The sequence below is a fragment of the Heptranchias perlo genome, chromosome 28 (genome assembly GCF_035084215.1).
Source record: "Heptranchias perlo isolate sHepPer1 chromosome 28, sHepPer1.hap1, whole genome shotgun sequence".
Lineage (NCBI taxonomy): Eukaryota > Metazoa > Chordata > Chondrichthyes > Hexanchiformes > Hexanchidae > Heptranchias > Heptranchias perlo.
Window position 1 is genome coordinate 25,461,194 of NC_090352.1, and position 24,881 is coordinate 25,486,074.

Sequence of the window (24,881 nt, forward strand, 5' to 3'; positions counted from 1 at the left end):
CTCGGTGGTGTGGCTGACAATAGGCACAAACCCATAGCCCCACCACTCCGTTTTGCCCAACATTGTACTCTCAATGCATAATGTCATTGCACCACCTTCAAACAAAACAGTTCTTTATTTTCACCGGAGAGATCTATTGGGCCAGCAATAACCTCAACCAAAGAGCAGCAAAGCTTGAAGTTTGACTGAAAGCAGAATGTATTGTGGATATTACAGTTAAACTTGCAACTACTTTTGATGGAAGTAAAAATTAATTGGTGATGCTGGAGCAACTGATATATGTAAATATATAGGAGGCCCAGCTGTGGGGGGGCGGGAGGGGGCAGCTGAATCAGTTTTGAAGTCTATATAATGCCCCATGCTATTCCTATCATGAAGAAATCAAGGGAGGTACAATTTACTGTTGCTAATGCCTCTGAAAACCTGAGAGTTTTGATTAATTTTACTTGGAAAATCTCAGCCAAAATCACCTTGTAAAATGGAATTAGATCTACTTTTCCAGTTACAGAACAGTACCATCAATCATTCAGATTATTAAAGCAGGTCCTCTTTAGATCACTGTTTCTGCAATTTTAATTATTTTGATTGGCACACTGAGCTGAGATTTTTATAATTATGTGTCAAATCTGTTTGCTAGAACAATTCTTAAATTAGCCATGCTTAATGAAACAACAAAGGTAATTAGTGGCACAGTAATAAATTGTTAGACTGACCTTTAAAGGTTGTGGAAACTTTCTACCAATGATATGAGGAACAATGCCTGAATACAGCAGAAGGGGCAAAACTGGAGGAATTGAAAACTCCTCTGATGGTGAATAGTTACTGACTAATAGTTGACCTCAGGCTTCTCTTCCTGAGAGAATTTCACTGGGTTTGTCTTAGGGAGTCCTCTTTCTGCAAAACTCATGTGTTGCTTCCAACTGGCAAGACGACGAATCATTATGATTGATGATGTCCATGGAGACATCCATAGCTCAGACTATCCAATCCTCATAACCTCATTACAACTGTTCAGCTATTATCCTGTGTCTCACTAACCTTTTGCCATGGGAATAAAGTTAATGAACAACAAGTGTGGCAGGATAATGGAAATGAATGACGTTGGATCTCAAGCTATGAGCACCACAATAATAGCCATTATTTGTGGTAAATACATACAGCAGCCTAATTAACAGTTGTATGAGGTATATTCCACAAACAAAGCTGTGAAAATCCTGAGTGCAGTTTATTTGCAGGACCTGCTTGTTTGCAGTTAAAGCTAGCAATTGTTGAGTTTAACTGGACAAATGAAATCTTTTGGCTCACCATAGAAATGAACGACAAATCCCTGTTGATATCCAAACACATTGCTTGCTGGATCAGATTGGAACTGGATGGTGACATCAGCCATGGTCGTGTACAGCTTGAACTGATGGTGGGTCCCTGAATACTGCCCCAATATTCTTGCTGTTAGGTCATCCCCATCATAAAAAGTGAGAACATCATTCTTTCCCATGTTTAACCTGTAAAAGGCACACAGTTGTCAGTCACATTTGAAATTAACATTTTCCTAGGTAGGTGGACAGAGTACGACTGGGTGTGATCCCAACAGACAAATGGTATTGTCTATTAAGGCAGTAATGAAGGTATGGATTGAAAATCCAATATATTATTACAGTTGCTTTAAGTGTTATGGGATCATTATATCCAGTCTAGTCAGCAATCAGCTGTGTTGCCTATTTCACTATAAAAGAATGCTGGAGCATTCATTCTAACAATACCGAGGGAGAAATGTGCCCAAATCATGAGTACATCTGTACGCATAGTCATTGCACCCAAGAGTAGAGTAATAAGCAATACCAATAGCTTTAAATGTGAAACTAATAGATAAAACTGAAGAGTGGCTGGATGATTTTGTATTCCACCGCATGCTTCCTTGTAGTCCAGGATTTTAGCACACCACATCACTTTGGCATAAGATAAAATTGAACACAAAAACAGACCCTAAAATCTAGATTAAACATAAACATTTGAGTTCACCTCTCCCCTAAGACAATGCATTTTGTTTATTTTTATCACAGCAGAATGACTGAATTTAAGTTTTACTTGTGTTCGGCAATGAAGCAGAATGATGAAAGATTTTTATAAATCAATTGTCAGAGCATTTCTGATCAATCAAGAGTGTATTCTTCCACGATTAGAAAACACTGCCAATGGCTGAGAGCAGGCTGGAATGCAGAGTCTCTGGCAGAATGCACCTTGTTTCCACAGCAACCCTCTGACATAAGCATTAACTGCTCAGAGCCAGTGCTTGAGAAAACATTTTCATATCTCCTTGACAGCACCTGAAATGTTTTAACCAACAATTTGTAAAATTGTTAGAAGGGTGCAGGGAGTATCTCTCAGTCTCAAATTATGTGGGATGGTCACGGGAAAGGATTTACAAGAGGTGAATTAAATGGAGTTTTTTTTTGTACATTGTTCTCAGCACATCAGAAACTCTCTTATTCTTGTCTAGAACCTAAGTTAGAACATCCGATAAGCAACAGTGGGAACCCAGAAAATAATTCATAGAATAATGTTGGGAAGTAAAGATGTGAATATTAAAAAAATCATTCTTGGGATATAGGTGTCGCCAGCAAGGCTGGAATTTATTGCTCACCCCTAGTTGCCCTTGAGGGATGGTGGTGAGCCTTCTTGAACCACTGCAGTCTGTGTGGTGAAGGTGTCCCCAGGATTTTAACCCAGTGACAATGAAGGAATGGCGATATATGCTCATGTCAGGATGGTGTGTGACTTGTAGGGGAACCTGGGGGTGATGGTGTTCCCATGCACCTGCTGCCCTTGTCCTACTAGGTGGTGGAGGTTGTGGATTTGGGAGTTGCTGCTGCAGAAGCCTTGGCGAGTTGCTACAGTGCTCAAATGGTGGAGGGGGTGGATGTTTAGGCTAGTGGATGAAGTGCCGAACAAGTGGACTGATTTGTCCTGGATAGTGTCGAGCTTCTTGAGTGTTGTTGCAATTGCAACCACCCAGGCAAGTGGACAGTATTCCATCATGCTCCTGACTTGTACCTTGTAGGTGGTGGAAAGGGTTTAGGGAGTCAGGAGGTGAATCACTCACCGCAGAATATCCAGCCTCTAACCTGCTCTAATAGCCACAGCATTTATGTGGCTGGTCCAGTTGAGTTTCTGGTCAATGGTGTCCCCCAGGATGTTAATGGTGGGGAACTTGGTGATGGTAATGCCATTCTATGTCAAGGGGAGCTGGTTAGGCTCTCTCTTGTTGGAGATGATCACTGCCTGGCACTTGTGTGGCACGAATTTGCTACTTATTAGCCCAAGCCTGGATGTTGTCTAGGTCTTGCTGCATACAGGCATAGACTGCTTCATTATCTGAGGAATTGCAAAAGGAGCTGAACACTGTGCAATCATCAGCAAACAGCCCCACTTTTAACCTGATGATGGAGGGAAGGTCACCGATGAAGCAGCTGAAGATAGATGGGCCTAGGAGGCTGCCCTAAAGAACTCCTGCAGCGATGTCCTGGAGCTGAGATGATTGGCCTCCAACAACCACAACCATCTTCCTTTGTGCCAGATATGACTCCAGCCACTGGAGAGCTTTCCACCTGATTCCCACTGATTGCAGTTATATTAGGGCTCCTTGTTGTTACACTCGGTCGAATGCTGCCTTGATGTCAAAAGCAGTCACTCTCACCTCACCTCTGGATTCCAGGTCTTGTGTCCATGTTTGGACCAAGGCTGTAATAAGGTCTGGAGCCGAATGGTCCAAGCAGAACCCAAATTGAGCATCGATGAGCGGGTTATTGGTGAGTAAGTGCCATCTGATGACTCCTTCCATCACTTTGCTGATGATTAGGAGTAGGCTGATAGGGTGGTAATTGGCCGGGTTGAATTTGTCCAGCTTTTTGTGGACGGTACATATCTGGGCAACTTTCCATGTCGGGTAGATAACAGTGTTGTAGCTGTATTGGAACAGCTTAGCTAGCTTAACTGTTCAGTGCACACAGCCATTTCTTGATGTCACGTGGAGCAAATCGAATTGGCTGTTGACTGGCATCTGTGATGGTAGGGACCTCAGCAGGAGACCGAGAAGAAACATCCACTCAGCACATTTGGCAGAAAATGGTTGCAAACGCTTCAGCCTTGTCTTTTGCACTCACGTGCTGGGCCATGCCATTGTTGAGGATGGGAATGTTCATGGAGCCTCCTCCTTCCGTTAGTTGCTTAATTGTCCACCATGATTGGGATGTGACAGGACTGCAGAGCTTTGACCTGAGTCATTGGTTATGGGATTACTTATCTCAGTCTACAGATTATTGCTTTCACTGTGGAGAATTCGTGTAGTCCTGTTTTGTAACTTCACCATGTTGGCACCTATTTTTCAGGTAAGCCTGATGCTGCTCTTGGCTTGCTTCCCCTACACTTCTCATTGAACCAGAGTTGGTCATCTGGCTTGATGGTGATACAGGAGTGAGGGATATGCCAGTGATTACCTGTGGCGTAGTGCTTATGTTAATCCCCAAGATCAATCATGATTTACGTCTTGATAAACTTCCAGGGATTACAGCCCAAACATTATTCCTCTAATATGGACATCATTACATATCAACTGCATCGAGCATACAGGATGTTGATGTACGGTCGACATCTTTCATCAACAAAACAGGCCTGGATTTTATTATATAAATAAATTATGTTTTTAAAAAAAAACAAATACAAGAAAGTGGTTTCAAGGTTGCAATCTCATCTCAAACCCAGCTGAGGGTTACAGAGTTTGAGTGACATCATCTAAATATGGGATTGTGTCAATATTTGAACATTTTTCTGTGTGGGGAATCCCTTGCAAATACTGACACGCTCCTTGGGACCCCTTGTCCTACTTCCAAAAGAGTGCATCAGAAAAAACAAACTGCACTATTTTTATTAGTATATACAGAAAATCTATGATGAGAACGCTGCCTCATAATGGCCCTCAGGAATCGATTATCCTTTGCACAATGTGTTTTCAGTTTGACTTTTATTTGTGCTTGTGCTTTTTCCTATTGCCCCCTGATCATTTTACAGAATAATGGAGTGGATAGCAACTGAAAGATTTGTGTCTTTTATTTGAGAAAATGAGACACTTTTTGTAAGATATGGCTCCATTTTTAAATTAGCTAGCTTGTCGCAAAGTCTCAGGACACGATACGTTGTCATGTCACCCACGATTTCTCAGCTAATATATGCGGGGGCGGTGCTCAGTGTCATGTGGCTGTGACTGACACTCCTGACTGGTTAGTTGATGGATTCTTGGGAGCTGTTGCTCGGTGAAAGTGGAATACCATGTATCACTATAATATCCTCTATTCCCATTCTTTATAGTGCTTGCACTCTGAGTTTTAATTAAAAAATAAAATACATTAATAATAAAGGAACAAAAAGTGCAAAGCTGGCCAAATTCCTGGGAAAGAAAACATCAAAGTTAGAGTCTTAAAGCTAATTTATACTGCACTTACAGCCGGACAAGCCAGGATGATCCAAACTCATTGCAATCCCCCTGGGTTTATAGTTGGAGTTAAATTACCAGCCTAACACATACACTCACTGGCACTTTCCAGCTGAAATGGCAGGAGATGTAAATCCAACCAGATGGAAATCTGTCGCCTCTCAGCTCTAACCAGTTAATGTGGACAACTCCTAACTGCTTATACTGGACCTGTGATTGCAACTTGGCTGCAAATTTGCAACAAATGCTGCAGTTGTGCAGTATAAGCAGGCTCTCTAATTGATCAAAAATATGAAAGATATTTAAATGTGGGCATTTTTAAATTTGCTAGAACTCATCAGGTTGCCAATGCTGTCGAATGGAACATTTTTTCTAGCATTAAGAGGTTGCAGGTCAAGTCTAGTGTAGGCACACATTGGCAGAAGCTCCTCCCACTCTGCCTCAATAATGCGCATCAATCTGAACCTTAGAACAATACTTCTTACTGCACTAGCATGAATTTCTCCATTTTCGATATCGGCCATCCTTGTTGCCTCTCTGAGATTGTTGTAAAAGGCCCATTTTGTGGTCATTAAGTTTAGGCTTAGGTTATGGCGTAAAGCTAGCTTAAAAAGACGGTGAGCTGACAGCTCACAATTGAAGGTCAGGTCACTTATGTAATTATTCATAACTGCCCATGCAGCTTTGGCTTTGGGTAGGGAGCTAGCCTGATGGGTGCTGTGCAAAATTGGCCATCAGTTCAGCCTTAAAGAGACATGTACACTTAAAGGTAAGTGGCTGCATATGGGGACAAATATTGTTTCAGCATTTATAAAGCTTCAAAATGAGCATCAAATATTTGTCAGCCTTTGCTGAGAGAGATGTGCAAGGCAAAAATGAAGTAAAAGTAAACTTAATCAGGGCAAACTGTGGGAAATTGTGGACCTAGGAAATTGAAATAATATTTGTGGGCTTAATGAGGCTTTTGGCGCCATCAGCGAGGGCTTCACGTGATCCCAGCACAACTTGGCCATAAGAAACAGGCTGTACGATCCAGGCACACAGTAGTGCAAGGTCTACCCTCAGGATTGCTGATGTTTCCATCCCAGTTGTGCACATGCATGACCAGTACATAAGATTGTAAAATTTACCTATCAGTGCCAAATTGTGAGCAGTTTTGTGCGGTACACTAAAAGGGTTACACTTTACGGTTGGGTATTGTGTTATTAGAACCTACCTGGCCATTAGGCTGCATCTGATTTTGTAGGGTGAGCTTCAGTTACTTGGGCCCCAATTTTAACATCAAATTGCAGGTGCCTCGGGGTGATAGTTGAAGAACCAAATGTACCTCATTGAGGTACTTAATGTACTTTAATTCTGACACAGTAGACAGTTAAAACGATTTTAAGTTTACCTGGGTGGCTTTCCCACAGCTTCCGATTCACGCCTGGTGAAACCAAGCACGAAGGGCTGGATCAGGCAAAAATAAACAAAATAAATTGAATAAAAAATCATTGCTCAAAGTTAAAATACAAAATAAACATACCTTTCTACCGATGCCACCTGTGCCCCCCTGCTCCGATGTCCCCCTCTCTGATGCCCCCCTCTCCCCCTGATGTCTCCCTCTCTGATGTCCCTTCCGCCCCCCCCCCCCCCACCCCCGATCTTCCCCTCTCCCCACCCCGATCTTCAGCGCCCTCCACTCTCTGTTCCAGTGCTGGATGACATCTATCTCTCTCTCTTTCTCTCCCCCTCCCTGACATTGCAGCTCCTGTCGGCAGCTAGCCTGTCAATCAGGCTGGCTGCCAGGCGCGAGACCTGGAAACAACTTTAGTCACCATTAATTACATCGCGATCACGTCGGAAAAGGTAAGTTTTTTTAAATTCGGGTTTGCCACACGCACCTTCACCACCGCCCCTCCCCCTCAACTGCCATCCTGCCGCCATTTCAAAATTGAGCCCTTGGTGTGGGCATGCTCCTGGCCTATATTTGGTCTGTCATTGGGAGCCCACCAGAGGAGGGCAGAAAATCACGTGTAAAGGACTACTTACAAGGGGTGATTTACCCTGCACTCACTAGGAATTGGTTTGAGACTTTCCAAACTGACTTCATTTAGAGCCAAAGGGAGGAAATCTTCATGCCTTCATGCCTTCAGTCTGGGCTAGATTCCAACCCAGATCCAAAAGGCACTTAAAGGTAAGTGGCTGCAGATTATACTTCCAGATTATACTTCCAAAAAAAAACTTTATTTTTCTCCTCATTCTGTGGTCTCCTTGGATTATGGATCAACTGCATCAAAAGCAAGAAAGTAACCAGCTCCCAGGTCTTGATCTGTGCTGCTCTGAACTAACTCAAATGAGTTTCCCTCCCTCTGATTCTCTCTGCTTCCCTGTAGGACGTCTCAGGCTTCTACTCGTAGAGACCTTGAACCTGGACCATTAGCCTATGGTGCCAAATGTCCCTACTCCAACATACTGCTCCATCAGATTCTTAAAAAAATATCAGAAAACTGTGAAGTCAGTCAAAAGGAATATAGAATGTGATTAAAGTGAGTACATGATCTCTCGATGTGACTAATGCTAATCTTTGCCATGCTGGTGCTCATGGAGCTAGAATTAGATGACATCATGAAAGATAGGTGACCATCCCTTTAAATTGCTCTCCTTACAAAATACTTGTGTCAGATTCTTGATTCTTCTGCGATTCAAATGTTTTTGTTGTGGGGGGGGGGGGGGGGAATGGGGGATGGGGAAAAGCAGAATAATTAGTATTTCTAGCTATTTTACACAGAACAAAGTTTCATTGCCTCAATTCAGTGATGGGTAAGATGAAATACAAGATGCACTCCCTGGCCTGTGCTCACTGCTGGGCATTATGGCACTTGTGTCCTTAAGCAAACCCCTGGACGGTAAGCTAGTTCCAGTCATCTAATTGTAAGAGCGTCAGACACAGATGGCACTTTGCAGCAGCACAAGGTTTCTGCAGTGGCAGCCACACAAGAGGCAAAAATGCACTTTCTGTCTGTTCAGAGTACAGACAACCCTGAGAGCTGCTGGGCTCAGGTCTTGTTGAAAAAAAAGCCGTCATAAAACAATAACGGAAGTCGCTTTTGCACATGATTGTCTCATGCAGACTGAATGTCACCTTGACAACATTATAATATGAACAGCCACAAATCTTTTTCAAGACCAGAGGGTGCCACCACTCTTAACAAAATAAATTTCCATACTGTAATCTTCAGCTCCGTCTTGTGATGAAAAATTGCCTCTGCTATCAACACACGCCTGCTTTGTCTCTATAATTTACCTCGGCTCGATGTCTACCAAGAACAAGATATCAGGAAACATTGCATACCTTTGATTAGATGCTGCATGCAATGTCAAACTTCCCCCACCCAAAATTAATGAAAAGCCATTATATATCAACCATCGCCGTGACCTATTACCACTGTTTAACTTACATCATAAAAAAGCCCCAGGATATTAATTACCCCGACAGCATGTCATAACACATACTCTGTAAACACTACTGTCGACTCTTCTGATTCTCATGGCTGCCCACGAGCCAAATGACATCCACAGCATTACAAACCACTGACACTTTATATGTCTTTGATATTGAAAATGTGTCTGGCAGAATTCATTAGGGGGGTAATCTATGGCAGTAAGCTGTAATAAGTACATGTTTTTGTAGTAGTGACATTTTTTTTATAAAACCTTATCAACCAAAGAAAAGATATCTGCCTGATGCCAAAGGCATATGAGCTACTGTTTGAGACACTTGTGTTCTTCCATGCTAGTGTAGGTAAGAATATTAGACAGGCCCTGCTAAAATGTATTCCAGTGCATAGATAAAGGAACAGTATTTCTTGTACTAGCATCAGACAGGTTGTGGCAGCTCAGGATCAATGTTACTTCAAGATCAATATAACCGTGATCTAGAGCAGGGTGACTCACTAATTTTTGTCAAGAGCTATAACTCAAGCAGTGTTTTATTTGAGAACCACTCTCAGGAATCTTTTATCAATGCACCATTGAGTGAACCAGACATGGGTCTGCATCCAGAAATCCTCACACAAGGTCAGCTCCTGATTTCATTAATCCTATTATGAGCAATTGCCTACTGGAGGATAAGTGTCCTGTACTCCCATCCTCCCCCCAGCCCCTGAATGGAAAAATAAAAACTATCATTTAAATTTTTTTCTTGTTATTTTATCTCTCCTTTTTGGTTCTCCCTCCCTCTTGCCGTATTAGGAATCGTTTCCTGAGCTCTGAGGCAGAGTAAATAACTTGCTCCCAGGTCTCTGCCAATGCTGTTCTATATGAACAAACGAACAAACAAACTTGCATTTATATACTGCTTTTCACATCCTCTTTCTTTACAATAGAAATGTAGCGCACTATGTTCTCCTTCTCTCCTGAAAGCATGGATCTCTTTCTGGGGTATGCTTATAGGGGCAATTTCCAGTACCTCACCCACAAAACCACACTTCATGTGTGAGCCTTGGCAGTGTCAACCACAGCGGGTATCAGGTCCGAGCCAATACGTTTACATCTGATTTCCACACATGAACTTTCAAGTTGGATTCACTAGATAGCGATCAGGTACGGGGACTCTAGCTTATTTCCCTCTCCCCAGACTGGGGCCCCATGGCTAACTGCGTCACCCCATCTGCTGCCCTGCCCGAGATCAGCTAACTCGGCACAGAGTAGAAGTTGAGCCTGGGACTTTCCTCATCTGTATGGGGCACTGTATTCTTCCATCTCTGGGACCTGGTGTTGAACCCAGCTAGGTAAATGAGATTAAAATCTTCTCTCTCCATTAATTCTGAAGATACTATGGGAAGCAAGTATAGATAGTCTCAACCCAACTTCTTTTGAGTGCAAGTTCACAATGCAAAACTGACCACAATTTAGCACAAAGTCGTGCTGAACCAGCGACTGAATCAGAGCGGCCACAAACGGAAAAGTTAACAGTTGGCTTTGTGAAGCGGAGTCCCCTGCACTCGGCTGTACTATATCTGACGTGGCAGGGCATGAGGTGACAAATTAGGCAAAGTGTTTAAATGCCCGGCACTGACATTGTTTGCCTTGAGAAGCGTAACAAATAAATGAAAAAAAAACCTCTTAGAAAGGTCACAGAAAGGTTACAGCGCGGAAGGAGGCCATTCGGCCCATCGAGTCAGCGCCGATGTTGTGCTGAGACTCCAAACTTGATTATTTTTCCAATTAGAAAGGTACAGCTACGACATTTATTGTGAATTGGCAGCCAAGTTGCAATCACGTGCTCAGTATAAGCAGTGAGGAGCTGTCCATATTAACTGGTTAGAGCTGAGAGGTGGCAGATTTACACCTGGTTGGATTTACATCGCCTGTCATTTTCAGCTGGAAAGTGCCAGTGAGTGTGTGCATAGCAGGCTGGTAATTTAACCGCAACAATAAACCCGGAGGGGAGGGGGGACTGCATTGAGCTTGGGTCATCCTGGCTTGTGCAGCTGTAAGCAAAGTAGAACTAGTCTTTAGACTCCAGTTTTGATGTTTACTTTCCTACCTATTAGTCCTGCTTTTGTACATTGTTCCTTTATTATTAATGTATATCTTTTAATTAAATGCAGAATGCAAGCACAATAAAGCATAGAAATCGATTATATGTCAGTGATACACGATGTCCTATTTTATAGAGTACTAGCTCCCAAGAATGTATCACCTAACCTGTCAGCAACATCAGAGAGATAGAAATTGTCAGATGACAGTAAATACAATTACGGAATCAAGGAACACTATAATCTTCCTGAACTTCTGTTTTTGGGGCAGAATTGCTTCAGCAGGGCTGAAAGGGTCCATTTCCAGTGGAACGTTCTTGCATTGCCACTTACTGGGATATTATCAGCCGCTATCCTGAATCCACGCACTCCCCCATCTCAGTTTGTGCCGGTGGGTGAAGGTATGCAGAAGAGAAAATGCTTTCTCTTCCCAATCTCCTGGAGAGACTAAGTGGCTGATTTTCAATTGCTGCCTGGCTGTTTCTTGCCTGACAAAGGGCAGCGGCAGGGAAAAAATGGGAGGGGGTTCCTCAGCCGCCATTTGGATGCCCAGCTGCCGCCTTCTGCAATTTTCAGGCAGGCCTGTTAATGAGCATGCCTCTCCGAAATATGTGGAAATTTGCTTACATATGCAAATCAGGGTTCTACGCTGGTTGTAGGACCCCATTTGAAATTTTAAGGTACAAACAGGCACACACTCATGTACCTAACCTAAATGGACCATTGGAGGTTGAAAGCAGCCTGGAATATTTTTAGGCGGAGGGGAATTTTGCTGGGAATGCTCCTCTCCTCCCGGTCTCACAACAGCACTGTGGCCCACTGCTAGCCACTAGGTGGACTCCTCACCCCCACCCTGCTGTGCCTCTCCCCCGCTTTTAGTGCTAACTTCCCCGCAGTGTGACAAGTTGCCCTCTAGCACTCAATGAGGTCTCCGCAGCTCGTCAGAATTATGCTGGTAAGGCCGGAACCTGAAAATGGTTCGGGCCTCTCAATGCTGACTTCAGGCACATGGTGAGGCTGTGCTTACGGATGCCAACCCTCCAGGATTGGGAATTGAAGATTAATCTCCTGGACACTGCTGCAAGCAACTCAGCAGAAAAATCACAAGGGCATTGAAAAAAATGGTGTGTTTTTTTCATTTTCTTTGAACACTTTTGTTCATTAGTTATTGAAATATTTGAAATGGGAAAAAACGCTGTTTGACTATGCAGGGCCGATGGAAGTGGGAGGTCATGATGAAACCTCCAGGAACACATCCAACCAGAGTTGGCAACCCTAGCCGTGCTGCTGACTTCATGCCTGATTTGGGTGGAAGGTGAAAAAACCCTCCCTCCTAAGTTATATAATTTGAATTGCACGATCATGTAGGAACCTACCCAAGAATGGCTCACAATCAAGGAACAGGATACAGTCCAACTTAAGAATCATTTACCTCAAACATTAGAAGATGCTTTTACCTTGCTGGAAATAAAAGTCTAGTTTCGAGAGAGCAGCTCTAAACTTCCATTTGCACATTGCTCTCACCAGTTTATTTGAACTCATCTGTAAGCCCTATCAGTCAGGAATTTGGGGGGCCCATTTTTTGCACGTGCCACAGCACAATGGCATCATCTCTGTTTCTATCTCAGCATTTCAATTGGGTAGCTTTTGGTGCTACTGGGTGCTGGTGATGCCATAAGGCTGGCTCCACAGGGTTTGAATGCACCAGAAGTGGAGCCAGTAAATTCAATGGCAGTTCACAAGACCCATGATGAAAGTGGTCTCCGGATTCACCAGACAGCACAGGTTGGGCTGTTTCTATTTATGAGTGCAGCTGATGGTGGACAATTTATTTGCCCGTTGGCACTCTTCCAAAGTAGGGCTCATGCACTTTCTCTTCCCAATCTGCAGCTAAATTCACCATCTCCACTTCTTCCTCAGTCTCCTGGAGAGACCAAGTAATGTAATTTAGATTGCGCTATATTGTAAAAAGAAATCCTGCCCAAGAACGCCTCACAGACACAGACTGGATTTCTTTCATCTTGCAATGGGTTTGCCTCAAACGATTTGTCGTCAAATCGGCTAGTTACTGCTGCATTTGGAGGCAGTCTCTTTGGGGATGAGCAAAAGGTCAGACTTTGACTTGCCTCTTTGAGAGGTTTTCTGTCAACATTTTTAATGCTCCTGTTGATTCATGTACTTGGAAATAGCTCAGCTCTATTGTTATGAATGTGACGGTTGCTTTTTTGATAAGATTTATCATTTCACCTGATAAATGAAAGAGCAAACAAAATCCAACATGACAAATTGAAACCTTCGCTGATTCTGTTCTCCCACAGCTTGCCATAAGAGGGTGCTCAATGTGCAGCTGCCAAACAACAGGATTTTATAATCAATCGCTCCATATTAAACGATTTGATCTTCAATGGCGGCACTGACAGACAAAAAAAAAATTGGAACATGTTTCGACATAGTTTGCATATCAGATAACGGAAAGCGGACTTATGAACAAAAGAGTTGAGCTGTTAAATGTGTGTGTCTCAGGAGTTGTGCATTGCCCTGGATATTGGAACAATGGGTCAATTTAGGACAAAAAAATCAAATAATAAATATATTTTCAGAATAATAAATATATCTTCTTTAACATGGTTTATACAGTGTAATTATTTTCAATGATAAATTAATCCTGACAGTACCTCACAGTTTAATGCGGCCTCAAACATTTTCAGTATTGCAAATCATGTAAATGACTTACAAATGCTGTAAAGCAAACAGTATTTATGAATTATCTAAAGCAGAAACAATAAATTAATGATGAGAATAATGTTTTACACAGTGGAGTCTTGAGACATGCTTATCAATGGGGAGCAACGAAAAGTCTTCACCAAACATTACATCACATTTAACATCTTTCTCTAAATTTCTCAGTAAAATGGCTGCTCCGATGCTTGTGATAAGAGACTTGTTTACAGTCTTACTTTAAGATACGGAGTAGCAATTGATGCAATTACAGTTCCACCACTGACTCATTTGCACATCACCAAGACAGGAAACAATGTGACAGTTTTAAGTGGGAGGTCTGCTTGCTGGTCATGTACTACACAATACATAAGGAAAGCAGCACTTTAATCACCAATACTCCCTGCAGCAAAATCTTATATCAATATTTAGCACTTGCCTTTGATCAGTTTAATTATTGGATACTTTCGCAGGAAACTTTTGTGGACTGTACAGTTTTTTTATAGCAGACAGACAGGTTTTTCCTCAACCTCTGTCAGAAAGACAAATTCTCAGGTCACCTGTGGTACTGTCGTAGAAAGGTTTCTCCCTTATTGTTAGGTTATTTTATCCTGCTTCATTAGGTCTTCCTGTGACATTCGCCAAGGGCACAGTATAACTGCCAAGTCCGACTCAGATGAAGTGAGACTCACACATTTGGGTTTCAAAATGTGACCACGCCATCCCCCACCTTCCTAAAATAAACATAGCTCCAGGTTGGGTAATTCTCTGAGTTCTTGCTGCCAACAGGGAGCCTTGCTTGTCGAGCATGCGTATTGGTGATACTGGCTCAGCGGTAGCACTCTCGTCCCTGAGTTAGAAGGTTGTGGGTTCAAGTCCCACTCCAGAGGTTTGTGCACATAATCCAGGCCGACACTACAGTGCAATAGCGAGGGAGTGCTGCACTGTCGGATGTGCCGTCTCTCAGATGAGACGTTAAACTGAGGCTCAGTCTGCCCTCTCGAGTGGACATAAAAGATCCAATGGCACTATTTTGAAGAACAGCAGGGGAGTTTTCCTTCAGTGTCCTGGCAAATATTTATCCCTCAACCAACAGCACTAAAAAGCAACTATATAGTCATTATCACATTGCTGTTTGTGGGACCTTACTGTGCGTAAATTGGCTTTCATGTTTTCTATATTACAACTGTGACTACATTTCCAAAATACTTAATTGGGTGTAAAGTGCTTTGGGGTGTCCTGAGGTCATGAAAGATGATATGTAAATGCATATCATTCTCTACTGACCACGTACTGTGCCTGAGAAGCAAACATAATTTAATAATTCCTTCACTTCCACATTTTGGAAGAAAATTTTGTTTTAACTGTAATTTTAATTTTGCTTCCAAAGCTGTCCCAGCCATTAAATTCTCTGAGTGAAAGAGCCTTGTGATGGATCTGCTTACAACTTTACTTTAAGGTATGAGGTAGCAGCCGCCACAATTACAGCTCTGCCGCAGACTCGTGCCCAAGCCACTAAAACATGGAATAATTTGACAGTTTTAGTGGAAAACATGCCCACCGAGTCACTCGCCACAATACACGAGGAAAACAGCAATTTAATCACCACCATTCCCTTCAGCAAAATCTTACATCAATGTTTAGCACTTTCCTCTGATCAGTTTAACCGCGGTATCATTTCGCAGGGAGCTTGTGCAGTTTGGAGATAACCAATGTTTAGTATTAAATAAAAAATGAACAAGTGTGCTGTTTACATTCAATTAAAAATGGAGTGAAATCCTGATAAATGTATAATCATGCTGCTGAGACGCTGGAATCTTGAAAAAAGGGCTAATGGGAATGGCACGGAGAAGTTCAATTCTTTGATTTGATATTGTTCTGTACTCCAATTCTTCTCTGCAGAATTTTTTTTTAATATGTGATAAATAGATTTACTCCTTTATCTCCAGTAGGTTTCTACAAAAATTCTCCCCTCCTCTGGTAGCTCACGGGCTAACACACTGACATAAATCAATACAGTTGTTACCGCACGTATTTTAAAGGGGCTATGGGCTTATTTTAAATGGGAGAACCGTGTTGAAATAATGCAGAAAGCAAATTCATGGGAATGTGTTAAAAACTGCCCAATCAGAGGCAATGAAAGCCTCTGAAGGCAGTGACTGAATTGGGTTATGGATACACAGGTGGTAGCAAACCCTCAACTATCTCGATCATTCTGTGAGCCCAGAGTTTGTCAACGGGCTGTTTGACTATGGAGGCATCACAGCCATGCCTGTTGGACACACGCACACACACATTTTCTAAATTGGGTGGGGAGTAAAACAGGTGGCCAATTTGCTATTGCCTGTTTGTTTGCCTGGCAATAAAAATTAAAATTTCCACACACACACGCACACACACTTTCCTGCAGAGATCACTGGATATTGATCAAGTTGGAACCTTTAATACAACTGGTCCTGATGAAAAGCTCCATCTGAAACACGAGCCTATCTTTCCCTTGAAGATACTGATTGACCTGCTGTGTATTTCCAGCGTTATCTGCTTTTAAATCGCACTTCCGTCCTGTACCTCCAGATTATCAATGACCTTGATAAGGGTCGTAGTCTTGTAAATCCCCCTCTTCCTGTCACATGATACAAAGCAGCATGGTAGAACTCAGTGGCAATAGTGGCAGCCGTTAGCAGTGGTGGGGAAAAACACACTGCGGACAAATCCCGAACAGGGACTCTTATAAATAAACAATAAAAGGAGGAAGACAGGTGGTATATATTACAACAAAAAAAGATCTTTAAGAATGTGTTCAAGGGGTTGATTCCCTCTTGGGGTTCAGAAAACATCAATAAAAGCTTGAATTTTGGTGCTAGCAACGCAATTCTGAACTTCTCTAACACATTTGGCCTTGCGCACCCTTTGTACAAAAGTACAAGCAATTCATTTGAGCCACTTCCTGCGATTGCTACAGAATCAGGTATATGATGATTACATTGGACACACCACACATCCATGGAGACAGTAGGAAAGCAGACAACGGACTATCTGTGTCTTCTGTGATAATGTATGTGATCGAGTTACTACAAAGATGCCTCTCATGTCCCTTGTGGAGTGAGGTGTCCCACATAGCTGTCGAAGAAATTACAAAGCTCCTTTTTCCTTCATCAAACTTGACTGATGTCACAGACTCATGCATTTCACTCGGAAATGTAGCCAGGATTAATTTCTACAACTGCACAATTTTATTTTTGTCTTAAAAAGAAACTACAGGAAGTGACTTAACTGTCAATTCATACTTGATTTAAATATGGCATTATTAACGCCAAAGCTCCCTCTTTTTTGTTTTACTTATAATCCTTTAACTTTTCCAGAATTTGCCATGCCACTCGTTTAAAACAGGTCTAATTGTCATGATATTTTTCATTTGGCAACAGAGAAGAGCCTTGTAGTATTTTTGACTTAGCAGTGTCACATGTAACTGGTTTGTTTGACATTATTTATCTAGTGTGTTTTGTGGAGCAAACGAATGAAGATTTGCCAAATGCTTCATCCTGAAGAAAATTCTCCTATAAAAATGTAACTTTTGTCCTCGTTTTGCTCGGTGTCCATTTTGCCTCACGGCTTTGTGAAGTGCCTGGGGATGTTTGTCTATGTTAATTTATGCATGATCTTGTTGTTATTATTGCTGAAATTTTGTTGACTGTACAAAGGCTGCCTGGACTCTGCACTATTACTCCAAAGTCTCCTGAATGAACTTATCTACCTTGAAGTTTAAAGGTCTATTAGTTCCAGTAAATCCGAATAAAGGTTATTTTGGTGAATTGAGAATAGCAGTGAAAGAGGATTATGGGTTAGAACATTTTTTCTTCACCTCTCGAGACAAGGCTTTGACTCCAGTTTGTATTGCCTGGATTAAAGCCTCTTTGCTTCTGTCAGATGTAAGGGACTCGCACGGAATAAATCTCAGCTCGGCTGCTGGTGAGTATGCATCTGCAGCACATAACTCTCTGCAATTCAGAAGCAACTGGCATTCTGACTCAAAGGTGCCTTAAGGACTACTGATGTGGGAAGTGGAAAAATTCATAATGGTGCAGCAGGAGGTGTTTTTCTGATTCTGGGGTTAATGTACAATGTGGGAGGGGGTTCTCCGATTGCAATGTGCAACATAACTGCAACAAATAGGTGCACCATTCCATTAATTGACATAGTACGAGGAGGAAATCTTCATCCGTTCTTGGGGTAGAACAGAGGGAGGAGCACTCTTTATCTGGCCCTGCTATATCCGAGTTGGGAGTACTTGACGCTAACTCTGGGGGCGGCCTAAATTCCACATCGTTGCACAATGATAATCAATTTGGCAGAGCACTGGCCCATGCTCGACTGGCACGGGCGTTTGGACTGCCGTTAAATTGGTTGGGGCCTTTTTTTTTGGTGGACCTGAAATGCACTAACAAGTTTGGACTCCCGGGTGTCAAAAAAGGATGTGCTTTATCCTCCGGCACCAACAACACTCACTTTGATGAATGAGCACAAAAATAGAAACGGCACACATCAAAATCATTTGCATTTTTTTCCCGACAAAAATATTTTTTGAGACAGTTTCAAAGTTGCCATCCTCAGAAGGTGGAAAGAAGTAAAATGTTCCTCTGAAGGGAAGTTGTCCAGCAATAACCTGATTGTGCAAATTGATCACAGTTGATACACAGAAATTCATAATCTGTCTATTCCTGATCATAGTGCTCTTCTCAGCTCTGCTGTAAGAAATTGACTTGCAAATTGTTGAAATCAGGACTCATCGTATTGTCTCTGAATCCAACTCATTCTTTCCCAGGTCCTGAGACTGTTCACATCCCTCAGTCTTTCCTTCCCACAGGCTTTCAAAATTTGAGCTTGTGTCAGCTAATTGCTGCTTTTTGATTAACCCCATTTTCTCTCCTTTTCAATATTGTTAATATCCTGTACTTTGAACTCTGCCTTCACCTAAGTTTCTCATTTAAAAAAGTATCTTTTTGTCTTCATTAGTGATGAGAGAAACAATGGGCAATGTTAGTGTTGGCTTTGTGAATTATGCTCAACTGAATATGAAGACAGAGCAGTAGAGAGACAGAGAGGCTTAACTATGGAATTGCAGAGATTGGGACCTATGCGGCTGAAGGCAGGGCTAATGGTGTGACGGAAGGAAGGAGGGGATGGACAAGAGGTCAGAGGAACAGGGAGTTCAGGGGTGGGAGTTTGTAGGGCTGGTGAAGGTTACAGGGGGCAAGGCCACAGAGGAATTAGCACAAGAGAAGGAGGAGGACAAAATACATAAAATGAACTGGGCCCAGTGCCTGCTTTCAAATGCAGCCAACACGGTCATAATAAAGAAATATTATAGCCGTTAATGCTTTTATGACTGCTGAAGCAGGTGTTACTGTGTGTGCAGAGCCTGTCACCTGACTGCTGTCTCCAGACAGAGACCCACCATGCCAGAAACCCAAGGAACGGTCTACTTTGCAATAAACTAATCAATCAGCTGTCATTATGCATTTTGGCCAAAGTAATCACAGGGTAGGTAATGCCGAAAAACGATTACAAAGAGCAAGAAATGCTAATGTTATTAAGGGAGCTGCAGATTAATTTATTTAATAAGGCTCTTTGCATATGCCATTGTAATTCTCAAATTGTCACCGCTACAACAGGCCAGTTGTACACATGGATCACAATGTTCCCACTTTTCAATTAAGTTGCCAGCATCTGTTTGACTACTTTTGTTGAGAATAATTTGCAGGTGGTGTTTGCAGAATTCTTAATTCACGCCTTACAAGCCTTGTAGGTTTAACCATCAATGGGCCACGGTGAACGAAGTTGCTCCATTTTAAGGCAGGCGACTGATATCCACAGACCTGTCAGCAATGGACAAAGCTGAGGTGTGTGATCTTCTGTTGCAAACACTATAGCTGAGGTATAATTAAAAGCGACAGATGCATCCATCAGTCGGCCCGCAGGGAACCCCAACTGGCATTCATAAATACCTCTTCTCTCCTTGCTCTTATCCTCTATTTCCTGACTTTCTCTTTCTTCTCTGCATTTCTTTCCCCCCCTCTCCTCTTCCTGGCCTGCCTGGCTGCACAATTTGCACACGCTCTCATTCCACAACAAGAGGTACCACGGTGATTCTCTGGAGGTGGGGTCAGCAGCCACAATGGCAGCGAACGCCTCATCTTAAAACTATAACACCTGGGAGGGATAGCAACCAAAATGGGCGCAAAGCGGACGGGGCTTCTGCAGCGCCTGCCCAATGACTTGAGCGAGAGGCACAAGTCATTTCCAGGTTTGTGTCTCATTTCCATATGATGGGCAAGGTGGCAATGTTACTTGAGCTGGGCTTTGGCAGTTTGCCCTTTGGGGGAAGGGAATTTGGGCAGGAGTGACGCCATTTAAAGGCAGCCTGCCCCTCTTAAAGGGGAGGTGCATTTTGTCTGTGTTGCATGTTTCTGCGTTTGAACATGGAAAATACAGTCAGACTGATTTTCAGACAACGCCATGGAAATCCTTGTGGAGGACGTCTACAAGAGGATGGAGATCCTGTTTCCAGCTGATGGGAGGAGTGGGCCAAGGCAAATAACCCGCCAACGGTGGGTTGAAGTGGCCGAGAAGGTTAATGCATGGAGAATCTCGCCAAGGACCTGGCAGCAGCGTCGAAAAAAATGTCAACGATCTGACCAGAGCTGCTAAGGTAAGTCCAATCACACCTCTCTTACTCTCTGTTCAGCCCCATACTACCTGTAGCCCAGCATTCGCAAACCTTCCTTCTCCCACTTCCCATCCCTCACCTTCAATCACAGCAGCACACCTCTGCACCTCCTTTTGCTGCCACGTGCACACTCTGTACCTGCTCCTGCCATCACAGTTAACCCCCCCCCCCCACCCTCACCTCCCTACACCTGTTGCTTCTTTCATGCACCATCCAAATTATGTTACCCTGCCACACACATCTTTGCAGCACTTCAACAGGCCACACAATAACACATTCCTTCTTTTCTTGCAGGTCAAGCTGGCACATAATAAAAGGGAAGAGACCCACACAGGACGGGGGCCACCATCAACCCGAATGCTCATGCCAATGGAAGAGGCTGCCACGGATGCAGTGTGCAGAGGCCAGGCCAGAAGCGTGACATGCAGTGAGGCTGGAGGATAAGTCCTGGCCATCCTACTCTCCTTTTGTTTTCTCACTGGACTCTCTCCCTCACACACGCTGTACATTAACCTGTATCCAGCTGCCACTCATCTGCTACCACACTCAACACTAACAACTTGCAATTACATAGCACCTTTAACATGGTAAAATGTCCCAAGGCGCTTCACAGGAGCATTATCAACCGAGCCATATAAGGAGTTATTAGGACAGGTGGAAGAGATGGGTTTTAAGGAGGAGAGAGTGGTAGAGAGGCGTAGAGGTATAGGGCGGGAATTCCAGAACTTAGGGCCTTGGCAGCTGCCACCCCTTGTCCTTCTCTCCTCTTTCCAAGTCCATTGCAAGTCGTAGGCCCAGCTGCAGCAGAAAAAGAGTAGGACAGTCCTCTGGAAGAAGTGCCAACACTTGCTCTCACCCTTGCAAGCACCAGGTCAGAAATCTGCACTCTACGCATTCTAGAGAGTCAGAGAGTTAAAGGGGTCTGCACAGGGCAAATCGCTGAGCACAGGTGAGCAGAAGCCAGGGCCGGGGGAAAGGACTGCCCAGGAACCAATTGTACGAAGAGCGGGCTTGTGTCCCATCTCTCCATGGAAGGCCCAGATGAAGACTTCCAACGCTCAGCCTATAGAAGAAGACTGATAGCCACGCACTAGCAACTGCTCAATGCATTGGACTGCCTACCAGGGAGTATGTGCACAATGTCAGACAGCGTGGAGGAGTCCCCCTCCAGCTTGTGTGAGGTCCTCGCGCACGGCATCGAAACACTGCAGTCAATCATGGAGCGGGTGGTCACCTCAATGCACACTGCCGGAGGGCTCTTAGCCTTTGGCGACAGCTCTGATGGAAGCTCAGACTGGTGCCAGTCAGGCTCTGGGTTCCACTGTCACGGCCTTCAGGAGAGATGGGGAGAAAACTGGCTACAAATCGAATTCAAATGTTCCCATATTGACTGGTGTATCAAAGTACACACAGATTTTTGACCATATGATAGTTGCAAAAATAATGGCGAATTTCTAGTGAGGATTATTATTGGACAAATTTTGAGACAGGTACCAAACCCTCAAAGATTATTTTTATCCCTTCCTTTATATATTATTTCACAAATTCCAGATCACCATCAGTAGAGTTCAGACCGGCCTTCAGGATGTGCTTAAGGGTGTTTGTTCATAGTGACTCACCCTTCAAATCTCCCTCTATAGTTTTTGTGAAACGGGAAGTTACATACATTTTTGCTTGTTGCCTTCACCTTGGGAACACCCCCACGCAGGGAGCTACAGGTACAGAGACCAGCGAATGAACTTTAAATTGTACATCACGTTGGAAGATATTTCTCATTATACCATCATCGCCCCTTCAAGTCTCAATCTCTTTCAACCCTCAATAAGTATTAAAAAATGTATCCCCTCACACCTGTTCTGGTCACACATTCAAGACCTGGGGTTTTCTTATATTCAGATTACAGCAGGTTCCATGAAAGGCAGCTCCGCTGCAGACCCTGAATACACCCTGTGGGCCATCTGTTTCACAAGATTCATTTGCAAGAGAAAAATGTACTTGGCCTTTAAGCGTGTCAGCCTCAGTGTTTGCACAGTACAGTCTGCTTGTTTAAGCCTTTTCACAGTGCAAGTCCACTCGAAGTCAACAATATAGTGTTTTTTAATGAACCTATTGCCAGAGTCTCCTTAAATTGAATTGGAATTTATCCATCCTATTAACGCGATGAAGTTCTAATCCAGTAAGCAAGTTATTTTTCTCTGCCGCCAATGAGAAGCATAAGCTGTTTTTATATTGCGCTGGTGCTGTGTTAGTGCCGCCAGGTGCAAGTCTCACACAACCAAATCCCATGTCAGCTGGCCAGGTTTGCTCAGGCCGACAGCCAGGAAGACCTACTAAAAAAAAATGTCTTCATGGCCTTAAGTGTATCCTGGTGGTACTACTGGCTGTGCGGTATGGAAGTGTTAGGAGTCATCACCAGATCAGCACTAGGGCAATATAAAATGCCTGTAAACCATGTCCACAGGCGCACATGAGGGCAGTTCAGTCTCTGAGGGTAAATTTAACTGTTGGCGATAGTGTAAAACGGGGGTGATATGGGATCAGCTGCCTGTCATACACCAAAGTCAACAGAAAGGAAAATCAGGTGAGATGTATAATGATCGACAGATCTAATATCGCCCGATTCGCACTATCGCCAAGAGCAAAAATTACCCCCTATGTGCTGCTTAACTTCACCTCGCAAGGTGTATTTTTCCAAATCTAAAAGAAGCAAATTAAAGATTTGAGGGGAGGAGGGGGCAGACTGTCTTCATGAAAGTTTGTTTGACTAAACCCTTTTTTCCCATCCATTCACAAACACGGAAAACAGTGACACAAATCAAGGTGAAACACATGAATTGCAAATGATGTCCTTGTGACAACAATGCTCCAAAGCTCTGTTGGTGTGCCCTCTCCAAGAAAAAGAAAAATTGTCAAGCACTTTTTTCATGAAGACAGTATCTTTTAAAGGTATGTCATGGAACATTATCCATTTCCTTGTGGCTCAATTCTTTTGAAATCTGGAACCAGTGTTAATATTTCTTTAAAATGGCCCACCTTATTGAATAAACTAAAGTGTGCTAGAATTAGGGAAAATTAGTACAAAAATTATATATTTTTGTGTTAAAGGGAAGTTTAAAAAAAATTTGCTCACTTCCAGTGGACTATTTAAGCAAAATTGTATTTGGGCACAATGTAATGAAGTAAAAATATTCAGAAGCATCAATAAATAAATCTCTCTTATTGTCCATTTGGTCAGTTTTCTTACTTGTTTAGAGACTGAAAATAAATTTCAATAACTGACTGATGCCGACTTGGGGTATATTGGAATTAACTAAATGCAATTGTTTCTTTTGTTTTTCATAACCAAGCCCTTCCTTGTGTGAATGTAAAAGTCACATCCCTCCTTTTATCAATTCTCTTTCCAGAAAAGCAGGTTTTCAGTACGTTCCTTATTTGGAGTGGAAGGCAGTCTAACAGGCGAAAGGCAGAGTTGTGAACAACATTTCACAGTTCTATGCACCCTCGGCCCTTAAAAAGTTTAGTTTCTGCAAGGTTTCAGTCTGTCTCAGTTGGTAGCACTGACATTACTGAGTCACAAAGTTGTGGGTTCAAGTCCCACTCTAGGACTTGTGCACATAACCCAGGCTGACAATTCAGTGCACTACTGTGGGAATATGCGTCTGTTCTGGTGGTTCAAAGAAGATCCCATTATGCTATTTGAAGCAATGAGCAATCCTCCCCCAACCAACAGCACCAAATACAGATTAAGTGTCATTCATGTCATTGTTGTTTGTGGGACCTCCTCTGGGCAAATTGGCTGTAACGTTTGCATACATAATGACAGTGACTGCACTTTAAAGTAATTTATTGTATAGGGTTGTGGTAGAAGTGTCGCTCTTCCCCATTTTATCATCGCGAAGAAGGAAATCCAACCCACCTTTCTTTTGTTATTTATGTTGTATTCCTTCATTTTTGTGCCTATGGTATTGCTGTATCGTACATTTGGGTGCTGTTGATTAATTAGCTATTTCTACGATCCAAAGATGGGGCAGACTCCATTACGGCAGTGTATCCTAACTCACACTAAGTCCCGTTCACCCATCACCCCTGTGCTCGCTGGCCTATGTTGGCTCCCGGTTACGCCTCGATTTTAAAATTCTCATCCTTGTTTTCAAATCACTCCATGGCCATGCCCCTCCCAATCTCTGTAACCTCTTCCAGCTCTACAACCCTTCAAGATCTCTGCACTCCTCTAATTCTGGCCTCTTGCGCATCCCCTATTTTCATCGCTCCACCACTGACGGCTGGGTCTTCAGCTGCCTAGGCCCTAAACTCTGGAATTCCCTCCCGAAGCCTCTCTGCCGGCCTCTCCTCCTTTAAGAGATTCCTTAAAATACACCTCTTTGACCAAGCTTTTGGTCACTTGTTCTAATATCTCCTTATGTGGCTC

General features: G+C 43.1%; 1 protein-coding gene across 1 annotated transcript in view; it reads right to left on the bottom strand.

Moving 5' to 3' along the window:
* The window catches only part of sez6b (seizure related 6 homolog b), a 329,451-nt gene that overhangs the window by 40,368 nt on the left and 264,202 nt on the right, over positions 1-24,881 (bottom strand). The window contains exon 10 of the mRNA XM_067967882.1: positions 1,306-1,502. Within this exon, the coding sequence (XP_067823983.1) occupies positions 1,306-1,502 (197 nt within the window). The remainder of the gene's footprint in view (positions 1-1,305; positions 1,503-24,881) is intronic.